Here is a 17,292-nt window from a genome sequence, read left to right on the forward strand (position 1 = left end):
TCCCAGGGATGGGGCATCCTGGCCCATGAGCTCCCAGTGGGCTCCTCATCCACTCCAGGCGAGCTCCATGCCCGCAGGTGCTCACTGCAACTGAGGGGAACTCTCCTCTCCTCTCCTCTCCTCTCCTCTCCTCTCCTCTCCTCTCCTCTCCTCTCCTCTCCTCTCCTCTCCTCTCCTCTCCTCTCCTCTCCTCTCCTCTCCTCTCCTCTCCTCTCCTCTCCTCTCCTCTCCTCTCCTCTCCTCTCCTCTCCTCTCCTCGGTACCCGAGCCTGGCACGGAGCTCAGTCCCGGTGCCAGCCGAGCTGTCCCGGTCCCCGCAGCCCTGTCCCGGTCCCCGCAGCCCTGTCCCGGTGCCAGCCGAGCTGTCGCGGTCCCTCGGCCCCGCGGTCCCGCTCCGGGGAGCTCCCAGCCCTCGGGAGCCTCCCTGGGCACAGCCCCGAGGCTCCATCTCCCCTCCGGGCGGGCTCAGCTCCTTCTCCGTGTACAGAAACAGCCACTGAGGGCACAGGAGGGTTTCTCGATGATTTCTGCTGATTTCCCAAAGATTTTTGATATTCCACTTCTTGCATGGGCTGTGTGGGGAAAACCCCGGTTGAAATCCTAGAACAATGGAATATTGGAATGGCTGGGGTGGGGAGGGACCCTGACGTTCACCTCATTCTAACTCTGTGCCACAGGCAGGGAACCTTCCTCCTTCCCTTCCTTCCCACCAGGCAGAGATCCACGTAATGCAAACACACTTACAAAAACCATGAACTGAGCTAAAAAACCAATGGGTGTCTCCAGATTTAGAAAAAATAAAAAACCCTAAGTGAAGGAGCTGTGGTTTCCCACCCTGTGTGAGTTATTAAGCTGACATTTTAACCACCTCGAAATATAAATCTCGCTGCTTGGCTGGCTAATGCCCCATTAGGCACGGGCCCCTGGGCAGGCATAGCCCAGCTGGTGATTCATTCACTCGGGGACATTTCCCTGGGCAGTTTGCTCCTGACCCGGCCACCTCCACCCAAGGAGCCGAGCTCGGAACCGCCTCCCCCATCGTGTAAAACATCCCAGGACACCCCAGGAACAGATGGATCCTCAGAGCCACGGGACCACAGAACAGCCTGGCTGGAAGGGACCTTAAGGCTCATCCCGTCCCACCCCTCGGCACGGGCAGGGACCCCTGCCACTGCCCAGGCTGCTCCAAGCCCCACATACTGACAAATCCAGCTGGCAGCTCAATTGTTCCCAGAGCTGCCCACAGCAGCGTGCTCCCCCGACACATTTTCCTTCTCACAGCTCCATCTCCTATTAAAAATCACATGGCTGCTCTGCGCAAACACTCTTTTTTTTTTTTCCTTTTTGCTAAGAAAGCCAAGGCAAACACGAACATTCTGAGGACATTAAAAAAACCCAGCGACACGAGCAGCTTTTGTACCCAGCTCCGTTATCTCCGCAGGTAGACAAACAGCTTTTAATGAACAGACTTTCATTTCCCCTGTGCCCGTCACAGGGTGCCACCTTTGATCAAATCAGAGGAAAATAAAGACAAGAAGTAATGTGTTGCTAAAGCGAAAAACTTTTGGGGGTTTTGATCTGAAATCATGAATCTCTTCCCGTTTTCTTTTGAAGCCGTGGCAGCATGTCTGGTGTGGCTGGAGCAGAGTTTGCCCGTTGGGTTGCTGAGTTGGTCTCAGCCCCTGTGCCCTCCAGGTCTGAACACACCCGGTGTGTCCCTGGCTCCTGCCCTCCACCAGGAGCACCAGGTTTGATCAGCCCCAGCCAGAACGGTTGCACAGCATTTCACCGAGTCCAGGTCCTGGCAGAGCCGTGCCCCAGCACCCCCGGGGCCACCACCCCCTCCAGGTGAGACACCCCTGAGGCCCAGGTGTGCAGCAGTGGTTTCCCCCCTCGGGCAGGTCTGAAGGGGCTCTGCAGCCCAGTCAGGCTGTGGGACTGGCAAGGGCTGGCTGCCCTCAGTCAGGGCAAAAGGACCCTCTGCAGAAATGGCTGATCTGCTCCATCCCACGGGTAACCTCAGGAACACACCGGAGCCTTTGTGGGGCTCACTGGGGACACAGGGTCAGACCATCCCCCACTGGCATTGCCACGAGGGCTGGACTGTGGAGCCTCCAGAAGGGGCTCCCTAATCACCACAACTAAAACTCTCTGGTCGCTGCCCGGATGAGCAGAGTTGCACTGGCCAGGACAGGAAGCATTCCTGTGGGGTGTGGTGGGTGTAGGAGACCACTGTCCCTTCACACACCACCTTAAAGGCTTGAGTTGCATTTGGGAGTCGTGGTTTAAGGGAATGTTTCCCTCAAACACACAACAGTAAAGCCTTTCCCAAGCTCTCAGGGCACCCCAGCAGGGAAACACCTTCAGCAGGAAGAAGTGCCAGGGTCCCTCAGCAATGAGGACAGGAGGATGTCCTGTACCCCCTGTGTGCCGTGGTGAGCCGTGCTGCCCATCCAGCCATGCCTGGCGTGCCGTGCTTCAGTCTGGCAACCAACAAGGTGTTCATGGTCTGGACACTTGGAAAGGCGAAGGAACAGGCAGAAGTGAAGCTGCAGGACAGCAGACATGACCAGCTGCAGCAGGTGACGGTGAGTCAGCAGGTGTCAGTGCCTTGATGCTCCTCAGCGGAACCTGCCCAGTCTCTGCCAATGAAGGAAACTCAGGGGAAGCAGCTCCAGGAGAAACCGGCAGCAGTGAAGGTGCTGATGACCCAAGCCCACGTTTCCAGACATCACACCACCTTCAGCTTCCCTTGATCCCCTTGGGCACGCCGGTTCCTCCAGGCCAGGGAGTGCTGCAGCCCTTGGTGCTGCTTTCCGACCCCATCCCACATCCCCGTGCCCTGCTCAGCAGCTGCCCCCCCGGGCGGGGCAGGGACACTCCCCCGCGGGGCAGAGCAGGCGGGCGACGCGCTCCCGGATCTGCCGGGTCCTCACGCCGTACACGATGGGGTTGAGCATGGGCGGGACCACCACGTAGAGGTTGGCCAGGAGGATGTGCACGTGGCTGGGGATCTGGTGGCCGAAGCGGTGCGTGAGGAAGGAGAAGAAGGCGGGCACGTAGAACATGAGGATGACGCAGAGGTGGGAGCCGCAGGTGCTGAGGGTTTTGAGGCGAGCCTCCGGGGACGGGAGGCGGAACACGGCCCTGAGGATGAGCCCGTAGGAGACGGCGATGAGCACGACGTCCAGGCCCGAGGAGAGCAGCGCCGTGGTCAGCCCGTACCAGACGTTGGCGCGGATGTCGGCGCAGGCCAGGCGGGCGATGCCCATGTGCTCGCAGTAGGTGTGGGGCATCACCTTGTGCCCGCAGTAGGGCAGCCTCTTGAGCAGGAAGATGGGCGGGAACATGATGCAGAAGCCGCGGGCCACGGCGGCCGCGGCGATCTTGGCGATCACCGAGGGCGTCAGCACGGCGGCGTAGCGCAGCGGGTCGCACACGGCCACGTAGCGGTCAAAGGCCATGGCCAGCAGCACCGAGGACTCCACGATGAAGCTGAAATGCGTGAAGAACATCTGCGTGACGCAGGCGTCGAAGGAAATCTCCCTGGCGCTGAACCAGAAGATGGCCAGCATCTTGGGCACCGTGGTGGTGGAGAGCAAGAGGTCGGAGAGGGCCAGCATGGCCAGGAAGAGGTACATGGGCTCGTGGAGGCTGCGGTCCGTGGCGATGACCCCCAGGAGGACCAGGTTGCTGAGCACCGCGGTGAGGTACATCAGGCAGAAGGGCACGGAGATCCAGACGTGGGACTCCTCCATGCCCGGGATGCCCGTCAGGACAAAGGTGATGGGGTCGAAGCTGCTCTCGTTGAGCTCGTACATGGTGCTCTGTGCTCAGGGTCAGCCCGGCTCGGCTCTGTGTGAGGAAGAGAAGGGACAGACGACACCTGTGGGGCTGCACCTGCCCGTGACCCCCGGCAGGCGCTGCAAATCAGGGCACCAAAGAGTTACAGGGCACCAAAGAGTTACAGGGCACCAAAGAGTTACGGGGCACCAAAGAGTTACGGGGCACCAAAGAGTTACGGGGCACCAAAGAGTTACAGGGCACCTGCCTTCTACCCTAAGGGCTCCCTCGCTGTGTTTTGTTCCCAGGACCCTGTCTGTGCTGTCAGTCCTACAAAGTGTGTCTGCCAGAAAACATCTCTGTCCTCCCATTGCCACTGCTAAACAGGTCAGGCCTTTTTGCAGCTCTGCTGTATCCACTGCCACAAAAACCTTGTAAAAGTCAGAAATGGCCACAACAGTCACCCTCAGCCTTGTCACAGTCAGTGAGCACACACAGAGCTGCGTCTGTGGTGGCACTCCAGGTTCCTCCAGGGAGGAGAAATGACACAATTTCTTACCCTGCCCAGACCAGTGACCAAACTTTGTAGTAAAATCCCAAATACAGGAATAAATCCTTCCCCAGTATCAATGCTGGGCAGTGTCTGGGATGTGACTGACATCCAGCTGCACCTCTGAGGGCTGTGGCCACCCTTCAAACTTCTCACTCGAAACCCCTTTAGGCACTTCTCCAGCCTGAACAACCTCAGCTCTCCTGGCCTGGCTCTAGAGCAGAGGGAGCCCTTTTTTTTCCTGCCTTCTTCTTCATTCCCTCCCCACTCCTTTAAGAGGGGCAAAGGCAGGGTGGACTGCACAGAGTGATCCTTGCACACAGAAATTCTGCCCCAGAGCAGAGATTCCCCAGAGGGACACCCCAAATGCAGAGTTCTGCACTGGTGCTCAGCCCTGGCACCGTTCCAGCCTCTGGGCCCAGCTTTCCCAGTTCCTGAGGTTCTGGGAGCCCCTCCCCAAGCTGGGACCACTGTCCCATGACTGCTCAGCCTGAGGGGCTCTTTGAAGATTTGAGTAATGCAAACAAGCCAAGTCCTCCACGAGAGCTCTGCCCTGAGAGGGGCTTTGAGGAGAAGGAGCACCACAGGACTGCTGGGTTTATGTGCTTCCCCCATCCCACCCCCAGCCCCATTCCCCGTGTAAACTCCATCATACATTAGGAAAACTCCAGGCCAGGGTTGGGATAGAGAAAAACCAGCTGGACACAGACCAAAGATAAACCTGCCCTGCTTGCAGCCTGATTTGGTTTCATTGCAAACAGCAGGTACCCGAGCCAGACGTGTTTGTATTTCTAAGTGCTTCATTAAGGACTCTCGGCCTCCCTGAACCAAAACTCCACTGAAAACACGGCTCAGTGCAGAAAAAACCTTCAGCTTATCACAAATATTTGCCCAGTCGCCTCTCCCACTTGCAAACCCACGTCACCAGGTGAATCAAGCCAGTCTGGCTCTAGAGCAGGGGATTAAATCTGCCTGGGAGCATCCCCAGGCTCCACCACCAGCCCGTGTTACTGTGTGTGGGCTGCCGAGCAGCGCAGCAAGGCTTTCCACCTCCACGTCCCAGAAATATGGAAATCTATTCCTCTCACACACCGCTTTGCTTCCCTTCAGCCTTTTCAAGCAGAATCGCTGCCCCGAGCCCAGCGCCTGACACAAGTGACTCACCAAGGGCCAGCCCCAGCTGGGAGAGGATCGCAGCCCGAGAGAGCCCGGGGAGCCAAAGCCCCCTGCGCTGCCAGGGCTGACGGCGCCGATCCTTCCCTCTCCCAGCCTCACAAGAAGCATCAGGCCCTGCACCTGGCCAGGTTTAAATTGCCGGCGCATTAACCATTAACAGCAGTTAACACTGCGGGTGAGGCATTTCCTGCTTTTCCAGCATTTGCATTCCAAGTGATTTTCCTCTCTCCTTGCCGGGCTGGTGAGGGCCTGAGCAGGAGATGAGATGGCACAGCCTGAGCAGGAGATGAGATGGGCACAGCCTGAACAGGAGATGAGATGGGCACAGCCTGAACAGGAGATGGGCACAGCCTGAGCAGGAGATGAGATGGGCACAGCCTGGGCAGGAGATGAGATGGGCACAGCCTGGGCAGGAGATGAGATGGGCACAGCCTGGGCAGGAGATAGGCACAGCCTGGGCAGGAGATGGCACAGCCTGAGCAGGAGATGAGATGGGCACAGCCTGAGCAGGAGATGAGATGGGCACAGCCTGGGCAGGAGATAGGCACAGCCTGGGCAGGAGATGGCACAGCCTGAGCAGGAGATGAGATGGGCACAGCCTGAACAGGAGATAGGCACAGCCTGGGCAGGAGATGAGATGGGCACAGCCTGAACAGGAGATAGGCACAGCCTGGGCAGGAGATGGCACAGCCTGAGCAGGAGATGAGATGGGCACAGCCTGAACAGGAGATAGGCACAGCCTGGGCAGGAGATGAGATGGGCACAGCCTGAACAGGAGATAGGCACAGCCTGGGCAGGAGATGGCACAGCCTGGGCAGAAGATGAGATGGGCACAGCCTGAACAGGAGATGAGATAGGCACAGCCTGGGCAGGAGATGGCACAGCCTGGGCAGGAGATGAGATGGGCACAGCCTGGGCTGGAGATGGCACAGTCTGGGCACTCCTGGGATCCAGAGCATCATGCATGTCTGAGAGTGTTTTATCCACAGCACGTGAAAATGGTCTTGTTCCACTGCTGGAAGCTCCCTAAACAGCCCCCTCAGGCTGCCAGGGTCCCTCTGCCACCCAAGCCCAGCCCATGGGCAGTGATCTACCATCGTGGTTATAATTATCGTGAAGATCATTGGTCAAATCTACAAAATCATGACTGGGCAGGAATTGTTCCCTGGCAGGGTGGGCAGGCCCTGGCACAGGGTGCCCAGAGCAGCTGTGGCTGCCCCTGCATCCCTGGCAGTGCCCAAGGCCAGGCTGGACACTGGGGCTGGAGCAGCCTGGGACAGTGGGAGGTGTCCCTGCCATGGCAGGGGTGGCACTGGGTGGGATTTAAGTCCCTTCCAACCAAAAGCCTGCTGGGTTTCCATGATTCTGTGATTTTGTGACCTCTAAGACCATCAAGTGCAAAAAGCATTGTCAGAACAGTCAGTATTGAGCAGTGTCCTGCCCCACCCAGCAGTCCCAACCCCTCCTTTCCCATCCCTCTTTACCCTGGGACACGTCTCCCTCCTCCCCCAAAGACGGCTCCTGGGGTAACAGGGAAGCAGGAGAGGGAGGTTCTGGTCTTGCAGGAGGATCCTGGATCCAGCCAAGGCCCCAACTCTCTGGCAAGGCCCCATCACTCCTGCAGCAGCTGCGGGAATGGTCAACAGGAGCCCTGCAATTACAAATACTGCTATTATCTCTCCTGTGATGCCTCGTGCATCTCAAAATGCAGCATTTGGATTGCGTTCCCATTCCCTTGGCTGCAGGAGGGGTTTGGATGATGCTCTGGGGGGGAGCTGGCTCCCTCGGGATGGGCTGCAGCCCCTCCCGTGGCAGAGCTCCCTGCTGCCAGCGCTGTGTCCTGGCAGGGCAGGGGCTGTGCGGGGATTTGTCACTCGAGGGCTGCACTCGGTGGCTGGGGAGGCTTTTCCCAGCTCAGTGGTTCTGTCATTCTGTGGAGCACAGGATGTGCTGTTGCTGTGCCTCAAACACGGGGCTGGCACCAGGAGCTCCAGGTTTCCTTCCTGCCACAGACCCTTCCCACCCTGGGCTGGTTTCCAGCTGTCTCCCTGCCCCCCGTGCCACAACACCCCAGAGCCACCCTGCACAGCCCTGCCCCACATCCCCCCCTGTGCCATGACACCCCAGAGCAGCCCCAGAGCCACCCCCACAGCCCTGCCCCACATCCCCCCGTGCCATGACACCCCAGAGCAGCCCCAGAGCCACCCTGCACAGCCCTGCCCCACATCCCCCCGTGCCATGACACCCCAGAGCAGCCCCAGAGCCACCCTGCACAGCCCTGCCCCACATCCCCCCCATGCCATAACACCCCAGAGTGGCCCCAGAGCCACCCCCACAGCCCTGCCCCACATCCCCCCGTGCCATGACACCCCAGAGCCACCCTGCACAGCCCTGCCCCACATCCCCCCCGTGCCATAACACCCCAGAGTGGCCCCAGAGCCACCCCCACAGCCCTGCCCCACATCCCCCCCTGTGCCATGACACCCCAGAGCAGCCCCAGAGCCACCCCCACAGCCCTGCCCCACATCCCCCCGTGCCATGACACCCCAGAGCCACCCTGCACAGCCCTGCCCCACATCCCCCCGTGCCATGACACCCCAGAGCCACCCTGCACAGCCCTGCCCCACATCCCCTCACATCCCACCCACCCAGGGGCCTCCAGGGCTGCGGCAGGAGCTGGACCCAGCACGGCAGGGCTGAGCAGAGCCCAGCAGCAAGGATGGAGCAGGGAGATGTGCGGGGTGTCCCTGCTGTCCCCAGAGCTCAGGGGCTCTCTAGGGCTGGCGTGAGGAAGAGGAGCACAGGGAGCTCCTTGGGAAGCTCCAGCCCGTGCAGCGGAGGTGGGGCATGGACAGCACCACTCGAACGTGAGTGGAGAAATGCTGAGACTTTGGGAGAGTGACTCTAGAGGTCCCTGTGAGGCAAGAAATGGTCCCACAGCCAGGCAGACCCGCAGGGCTCCCGGTGTCACCGGGGCCCGTGGTGGGGGGAGGCAGGTGACAGCCAGGGACACACCTGGGGCACTGCTGGGAGGGCGGGCACTGCTGGGAGGGTCTGGCTGGGCGCTGAGGAGGACCAAGGATGGGGGTCCTGCAGCCTGGCACAGCAGGACACCAGCCCCACCTTCCTCCAGGAGCCCAGGGGTGTCCATGGCGTGTCCATGGCGTGTCCATGGCGTGTCCATGGCATGTCCATGGCGTGTCCATGTCGTGTCCTGGGGCAGCCCTCACTGAGCCCCCACTGTCCCCTCAGAGTAAGGGACATGTGCACCCTGCCTGGGGCAGGATCGGCTCCAGGACAGCCGTAAGGACCAGGACCTGAAGTGTCCAAGGCCAGGCTGGACGGGAGCACCCTGTCCCAGAGGAAGTGTCCCTGTCCCAGGGAAGGTGTCCCTGTCCCAGGGGAGGTGTCCCTGTCCCAGGGGATGTGTCCCTGTTCCAGAGGAGGTGTCCCTGTCCCAGGGGAGGTGTCCCTGTCCCAGGGGATGTGTCCCTGTTCCAGAGGAGGTGTCCCTGTCCCAGGAGAGGTGTCCCTGTCCCAGGGGAGGTGTCCCTGTCCCAGGGGATGTGTCCCTGTCCCAGGGGAGATGTCCCTGTTCCAGAGGAGGTGTCCCTGTCACAGGGAAGGTGTCCCTGTCCCAGGGGAAGTGTTCCTCTCCCAAGGAAGTTGTCCCTGTCCCAGGAGAGGTGTCCCTGTCCCGGGGAGGTGTCCCTGTCCCAGGGGAGGTGTCCCTGTCCCAGGAGAGGTGTCCCTGTCCCAGGGAAGTGTCCCTGTCCCAGAGGGAGGTGTCCCTGTCCCAGAGGGAGGTGTCCCTGTCCCAGGGGAGGTGTCCCTGTCCCAGGAGAGGTGTCCCTGTCACAGGGAAGGTGTCCCTGTCACAGGGAAGGTGTCCCTGTCCCAGGAGAGGTGTCCCTGTCACAGGGAAGGTGTCCCTGCCCACGGCACAGGATGGAACAAGACGAGCTTTAATCCAGGCCCTCCTGTGCTTCACTCTGCCCATCCCAGGGCACAGGGCCACCGAGCTGCTGGCCCCGGGCCCGGGGTGGCAGCAGTGGCTCGGATCGAGGGCACCGGGGCCGGCACAGCGCTCCTGCCCCGCCGCTCACCCGCGGCGCTCCCGGCTGGGCCCGGCGCTCCTTCGGCGCTCACAGTGGCTCTGTGACTGTTCCTGAGTCACTGCGGCCACTTCTCCTCACACACAGACCCTTCCCACAGCGCTGCAGCCTGCAGAGGGCACTGCCCCGCCTGCCTCCGTGCCCCTGAGCACAGAGCCGGGCTGGGCTGGGCTGGGCTGGGCTGGGCTGGGCTGGGCTGGGCTGGGCTGGGCTGGGCTGGACAGGCTGGGCTGGGCTGGGCTGGGCTGGACTGGACAGGCTGGGCTGGGCTGGACAGGCTGGGCTGGGCTGGACTGAACTGGACTGGACTGAACTGAACTGGACTGGACTGGACTGGACATGCCCCTCTGAGGGGCCAGCCAGGCCAGGCAGACCCTGGGTGGGTGCCCTGGGCTGGTGACACCTTGCCTCAGCCCATGCAGCGCTGCCCGCATCCTGCCCCAGGGAGAGCCTGGGGGTACGGGTGTGATGCTCCCACATTAACACCCCTGAACCCCCCATTCCCATCACTCCAGGAGCAGAGCGTGGCTGCAGCCCTGGGATTCCCAGCAGGAAGGAGCAGGAGGCCGAGGGCAGGTGGGACAAGGAGTTGGTGGAGGCTGAAACTCCCCTGGGACTCCCCAAACCCAAAGGAATTTCCCCTGGTGCCACCTTGGTGATTTCTGTGGCAGCTCTTGGGGGGTCCCTGGCATTGTTGGGGATGACAGAGATGGGCTGTGGCTGCTGGTAAAACAATGAATTTACTGAAATCTAAATAATTGCATAACTAATTAAATAATGGATTTCCAGAATAACTAAATAAATAATTGAGTCACTGAGTAATTAAATAATGAATGTACTGAATAAATACCAAATAAATAACTGAACAAGCCAGTAACTAAATAGCTAAATAAATAAATAAATAGATTGATAATTAAGTGCCTCATGCAAAAGCAGCAGGCAATTAATTATCTAGCTAATTGATTGTTTCAGTTAACTGCCCTCTCTGCAGTGCAAGGGCTACACAGGGAAGAGCAAGGACCAGCACAGGACCCCTAAAACAGAGGCACAGGGTGGGCAGAGCTGCACCAGCCACAGGAGCTGCTGCCCCTCCACCTGGAACCCCCCAGAACCCCGGGACCACTGAGGGTGGGAAAGACCTTCAAGGTCATCAAGTCCAACCTTTGATGTCCCCCCTCTGAGCCCAGCTGCTCCCCCAGCACTGCCCAGGCCACCAGGGACCCTGTCCCCAGGGTCACACACATCAAGGTGTGCGGGTGTGGTGACAGCAAGGTGAGGGGGACACGAAGGTCCAGCCACAGCAAGGGGAGGAATTCCCATGGGAAAGTCCCTGGTTGGGGAAAGGCCGACTCAGCACAGGCTGAACCCACCACAGCAAATCCTGTCACCAAAACAGCAAAGAACTGCATGGAATGACATAGAATTACACATAATTACACATGATTGCATGTCATTATCCTCCTGACTCATGCTGCAGTGGCAGCTGTCCTGGTCTGCCTGGCACAGGGATGGGCAGCAGCTTCCCAGAGCTCAGAAAAAAGCAGTTCCACCAAGGAAACTACGCTGGGCTGTGCAGCCTGCAGGACTCTCCAGCTGGGCAGGTGGGGTAAGAGCACAGAAATGGGGTGAAAGTGGGGCCATCTCTGCCCTGCCCATCACAAGGAGCCCCCCAGGTGGCTGGGGGTGCCACAGGAATGTGGCTCAGACAGGGACAGAGACCCCCAGAGAGGGAACAGTCGGGCACTGGAGCTGCCCGAGGGGCAGGGACATCAAACCTGGGCTCCTGGGCAGGGCTGGCACACCCCGAGAAGCACAAAGGAACAGGCTGGTTCTGCCTCTGCCACTCTCTGCTCAGGGTATTTTCTAAGCACGTCCTCATTGTGGATGAGGGAACTCCTTACCTGCCCTGCTCCTTGGAGAGGCACAGAGACCCTGGCAGCATCCTCCAGCCGTGGTGGTCACGGTGCCCAGGCTGGTGACACCAGAGCTGTGTCTGCTCCAGAGCCATGGATCTCCTCAGGACTTTTGGCAGCAGCTCCTCCTCACGGGTTTATATCAGGTGTCTGCAGCCCCCAGTGCCACCCCTGCTCTGTCCCTGTCCCTGGGGGTCCCAGGGCCCTCCCTGCCCCGTCCAGGAACCAAAGGCTCATTTCTCTGGCAGGCTATGCTAGAACATCCAGCACCCCGTGTCCGATCCCACAGGGGCACTGTGGCAGCTCTGGTGCCTGCATTGATCCCGACAGGGCTGGAGATGGAGCCAGACAAACAGCCTGGTCAAATTCTGGGGAAATTACGGAGGAAAAAGGGACTGAGGGAGACTCCAACTGACCATGGGGCCACGACGTGGTGTGGGGCAGGGCTGGGCAGAGCCAGCCCAGGCTGGAGAATGGGAATTTCCAGGCAGCAGCTCCAGGGGGGAGCCCAGCACACTGTCACTGTCACTGTCACAGTCTGGGAATTAAGTGCCTAGGACTGGACTTAGGACCATGTCTCCATGGGACCCTGCCCCTCTGTGCACACACAGGGTGGGTTTGGGCCAGGTCTCCATGGGACCCTGCCCCTCTGTGCACACACAGGGTGGGTTTGGGCCAGGTCTCCATGGGACCCTGCCCCTCTGTGCACACACAGGGTGGGTTTGGGCCAGGTCTCCATGGGACCCTGCCCCTCTGTGCACACACAGGGTGGGCACAGGTTCGGGTGCTGCCTTTGGGGTCCGTACAGTGGAGAAAAGGTCTGGAAACAGCCTTAGCTGGAGCCAGGGTGCTCCACCCCATGGTCTGATGAGCTCAAAGGGACCTCAGCAGGCCCTTTCCCATCCTGAAGGGCTGAGTCCCTGTCAGATGGAGCAGGATATCGTGGGATGATGGAAAAACCCCTCGAGGACCTGACCCTGCTGCACAGTCTTGAACAATACCTGGGGGATGATTGATGTTGTGCCAGGAGATGATGGATATTGTCCCCAAAAGATGACAACTATTGTCCCCTCAGGAAGCCTTTAGCAATTCCCATCATGGGACCTGCAGTGTCCTCATCACAGAGTCACAGAATGGTTTGGGTTGGGAGGGGCCTTAAAGCCCATCCAGTCCCAACCCCTGCCATGGGCAGGAACACCTCCCACTGGAGCAGGGTGCTCCAAACCCAAATTTTGTTCAAGCCCAAATTTTGTTCAAGGTGTGAATTATGAGACTTTCACCTTTGCAGAATATTGAATTGTTTGAGTCAGAAGGGCAACTCTGGATGAGCTGCAGGAGCTCGGGGAGGTGAGGTGGAGCTTCCTGCTGCAGCAGGGGCAGAAGGGCTGAGCACGGGTCAGGAGCCAGGGCATGGGCAGAGTCCTGAGGTGGCTCCCAAACCTGGCAGGGCCTTGCTCACCAGGGGCAGGCAGGGAGGGCACCGGGGCAGGGCTGAGGTGGCAGCAGTGGCCGTCAGTGAGAGCACAGGGAAGGTCTCCCAGGAACTGAACAAAAGAGCCGCGGCCACCAGGACGAGGAAGGCGCGGAGCAGGGCGGGAGCTGCAGCACAGACTCCATTGAGTTTGCAAATTAAATTCCTCAGGAAATGAGGAAACACGCACAGGCTGCTGCTCCAGCACGGAGAGTTCAGTGATAGCCTCAGCAGCAGCCACCCAGGCGGGAGGAGCGGGGCTGGGGGCACTCAAGGGAGCAGCACCTCAGGAGCTCAGAACTGGAAACGCAGCCTGGGTTTGGCCACCAGCAACCACAGAATCCCTGGGGCTGGAAAAGCCCTCCCAGCCCAGGCAGTGCCAGCTGTGCCCCAGGCCCACCTTGTCCCCAGCCCAGAGCACTCAGGGCCACCTCCAGCCCTTCCTGGGACACCTCCAGGGATGGGCACTCCAAAGCTCCCTGGGCAGTCCCTGCCAAGGCCCGGGCACCCTTTCCAGTAAAGAATTCTTTACTAAGATCTATTTTTTCCTAATATCTAATGTCTCCTAACAGGTATTTTTCCCCAGAGCTGCTGGGGAAAGAGCCAACACAACAGCCACGGTGGGGAGCTGGATTCTCAGTCCCAGAAGAAACAATCCTCGATGGCAGGACAGAGCTGCAGCAGGACCTGGAGCTGGAAGGTGGAGGCCAAGGCAAGCTCCAACTCGGAGGGCCAAAGGAGGGCAGAGGGGAGCCACCACAGCCAAGCTGGGGGTGAGAGGAAAAAATTGCTACAGGTGCTTCCAAGGGGGCGGATCCATGAAATCTCAGTGGGCAGATGCCAGGCTGAAAGGTTGGGCAAGAGACTGATGGGGTTGAAACCATCCTCAAACCCCTCCTCAAACACTTCCAGAGCAGGGGGTACCCCAGATACTCCAGGGGGACAAGGGAGGGTCTCGGCCAGAGGAGACCCATGGGGCAAATGTAGCCTGGAAAGAGCAGATGGGTGAATCCCAGCCCTTTGGGTTTTTCCCCGGAACAGCAAGGACCTGGAGCTCCTGGAGCAAGTCCATGGAGCCATGGAGCTGATCCAGGGCTGGAGTCCCTCTGCTCTGGAGCCAGGCTGGGAGAGCTGGGAGTGCTCACCTGGAGAGGAGAAGCTCCAGGGAGAGCTCAGAGGCCCTGCCAGGGCCTGAAGGGGCTCCAGGAGAGCTGCAGAGGGACTGGGGACAAGGGCTGCAGGGACAGGAGCCAGGGAATGGCTCCCAGTGCCAGAGGGCAGGGCTGGATGGGCTCTTGGCAATCAGGAATTGTTCCCTGGCAGGGTGGGCAGGCCCTGGCACAGGGTGCCCAGAGCAGCTGTGGCTGCCCCTGCATTCCTGGCAGTGCCCAAGGCCAGGCTGGACACTGGGGCTGGAGCAGCCTGGGACAGTGGGAGGTGTCCCTGCCATGGCAGGGTTTGGAATGAGATGGATTTTAAGGTCCCTTCCAACTCTTGACAAATCAGAATTGGGGAGCTTTGCCTTGGAATCATGAGCCCCTGGGATCCACAAATGTCTCCTCATTTGGGAGCTTTGGATTGAAAACAGAGGTGCCATGGTCAGTCCGAGGGTGGTGAATTCCCACTTTGTGGCGCATGCAAGGAGAGTACAAGGAGTCCCTTCGGCAGCTGGAGCAAAAGCAATCAGAATAACTGAGCTGCCTGGCAGGGGAATTCATTCCAAAAACGACCAGCCTTGGGAGAGCTGGATGGGGGATGAGGCTGACAATGTGAACCCTCAATCAATGGAATTATGTGAATCCTCAATCAATGGAATGTTCCATGCTGGCAAGTCAGGGTTGGCTGAGGACCACGGCCATGGAACAGCCACCAGCTCTTGGGGCCATGGATCATGCCAGGGTGGCTCTCCTGTGCCAGGCTGAAGCTCCTTGGAGCCATGGATCGTGCCAGGCTGGCTCTCCCTTGCCAGGCAGATTGACACAGATTGTTCCAGACTGACACGACCTCCCATCCCCACAGCCCCAAATGCAGTGGTTCCTGCTCTGGAGCAAAGAAGGAAAAGGACAAAGTGCCCCACTCCTGCCACAGGGAGGGGTTGGTTCCTCAGGTCTGACACTGAAGTTTCTGTGATCTTTTGGCAAAGGCAAAACCCAGGAGGGGGGAAATGAGGGTCCCCAAGGGGACACAGATCGCTCCCTTTGCCACTGCTGGGAGCTGCTTCCCCAAAAAAACCAAATCCAGCAGCTCTGAGCATGTCATCAAGCCTTAGGAGGGATTAGGAAGGGATTAAGAGGGAAAGCTTTTAACATGAGCTGTCCTGTGCCAATTGTGCAGGTGCAGCAGGAACATCACAGGGACCCACAGCTCCCAGCAGGGTTCAGGGCAGGGGGAACTGAGGCCACCCCCAGCTCAGACACCCCGATAAAATCAGTTTGGTGTTAAAAACAGGCTTGTGGGATAATTCACAGGGGAGGCGCATTAGCCAAATAAATCTGCTTAAGGGATTGAAGGAGGAGGACTAATCACTCCGGGATGAAGGCCTGGGATAAACTCCCAAGGAGCAAATAATTGGGCACTAAGGTGTGCAGGATGTGGGCTCCAAGCAGCCTGTGCATTGTCCTGCACGTGGGGGCTTCCATATGGGAACCGTGGGGAAAACACCACAACCCTCAGTGCACAGGGCTCCCCTGGATCAGACCCTGGCCCCGCCTGGGAATGGGCATAGAAGCTTTGGGAAGTGCCAGTCACACACTGGCCCTGCCACAGCCAGGGCAGCCTGAGTCGGTGTCCTGGGCCTGACAGGAGCAGCAGGACACTGAGGATGGGTCACAGAGCAGCCTGAGACCTCTCACCTGCTCTGTCAGCTAAAGCTGTCCCTGTAGCCAGGACTCGCCCCCAGCATCCCCAAGGCCACATCCCAGGGACAAACCAGGGGCCTTTGGCACCGGGAAGGGTCGGTCCAGGCCAGCTGCAGGCGGTGCCAGCTGAGGGCACAGAAGCTGCCACAGCCCAGGGCACAGCCCTGTCACGGAAATCATCAATGGGTTTCCACACGGCCAATGCTCCCAAACCCAGCAGTGCTGACAGCTGGTGCAGCTGGACAGCGGTGGGGGATCCTGCAGGACCCCAGAAACCTTCTGGGGCAGCACTCAGTAACCCCAGTGCAGGACACCCCTGCTGCCCCAGCCCCATCCCCACCCTGGCTCACAGGGACTGGGCCAGGAGCCGGGCGTGGAGCTTGTCCTCAGGGCTGGTGGCAGCAGCAGTCTGGGGGCTCAGTGCTGGCGTGGTCACAGGACTGGGGCATTCAGCTGCCCATGCTCAGGAGCTGGGGGGTCACACAGGCGCAGGCAGGGTCCCAAGGGAGGGCTCAAGGGTGCCCTGTTCCATGTCCACCTTTTCTCCCATGCCCAGGGCAGTGACAGCACCCGAGGCTGAGGCTGGGAATGTTCCCTGAGACCAGGGTGACTGCGGCTGGGCACAGGGATCCAATGGTCCCTGTGTGCCCCTTCCAGCTCAGGAGGTTCCACACCCCTCAGGAACTGCGGGATGAACCCCAGAGCACTCCAGGCACCTGCTGGCACTGGACACCAGTAACACCCCCCCAGCCAACTGGAAACTCTCCTGCTTGTCCCATGTCCTCCATGGCTCCCCGATTTCCAGGGCAAACACGTGACAGTCCCGTGGTTCTGGCAGGACCAGGAACAAAGGTATGGATGCCAGCAAGCCCCAAAAATCTAAATTCACTGGGAATTGTGTGAACTTACCTCAGCCGCTGAGGTTTCTTTCAAGAGTCTGAGCATGAAGAATGGCTACAGCTCCAGCCCACAGCCAAAGGTGTGGGGCTCACCTGGAGCAGGTTGAGGCAGCCAGAGGTCACAGAATCATGGAACAGTTTGGGTTGAGGGACCTTTAAAGCTCATCCATTCCACTCCCCTGCATGGGCAGGGACACCTTCCATTAGACTGGATGCTTCACGTCCTGTCCAAGCTGGCCTTGGGACACTTCAATGTGAAGGTGACACCACCAGAGCTGGCCCCAGATGCTGCCACCAGTGCTGGACCACTCCTTCCTGAGAAGGACCCTCAGGCCATACCTGCCCTGTCACCACCAGGTGACTTCACATTCTGAAGTCCTGGCACCCAGCACCTGCTGCGATGGCACTGGGAAGCCAAACACAGCCCAGAACAAACCAACACTGAACTGGGACACAGCAGGTAACAAGAGCCACTGGAGTGTCCCCTTCTGCCTTGTGCTGTGACCCTCAGCACCACACCCCTGAGC

General features: G+C 59.5%; 1 protein-coding gene across 2 annotated transcripts; it reads right to left on the reverse strand.

Moving 5' to 3' along the window:
- Window positions 1–1,412: 1,412 nt before the first annotated feature.
- LOC134548487 (olfactory receptor 52B2-like) lies at window positions 1,413–5,788 on the reverse strand. Of its 2 annotated transcripts, none has more exons than XM_063393382.1 (2): window positions 5,498–5,788; window positions 1,413–3,923 (listed from the first exon to the last, which is right to left on the reverse strand). In XM_063393382.1, the coding sequence occupies exon 2, from the start codon at window positions 3,819–3,821 to the stop codon at window positions 2,847–2,849; it is 975 nt and encodes a 324-aa protein (XP_063249452.1). In that variant the 5' UTR covers window positions 3,822–3,923; window positions 5,498–5,788; the 3' UTR covers window positions 1,413–2,846. The 2 variants fall into 2 exon arrangements, with proteins under 2 accessions (XP_063249452.1, XP_063249451.1); XM_063393381.1 differs by having other exon boundaries at window positions 1,413–3,855; window positions 5,498–5,787.
- Window positions 5,789–17,292: the final 11,504 nt, after the last annotated feature.

The sequence above is a fragment of the Prinia subflava genome, chromosome 3 (assembly GCF_021018805.1).
Source record: "Prinia subflava isolate CZ2003 ecotype Zambia chromosome 3, Cam_Psub_1.2, whole genome shotgun sequence".
NCBI lineage: Eukaryota > Metazoa > Chordata > Aves > Passeriformes > Cisticolidae > Prinia > Prinia subflava.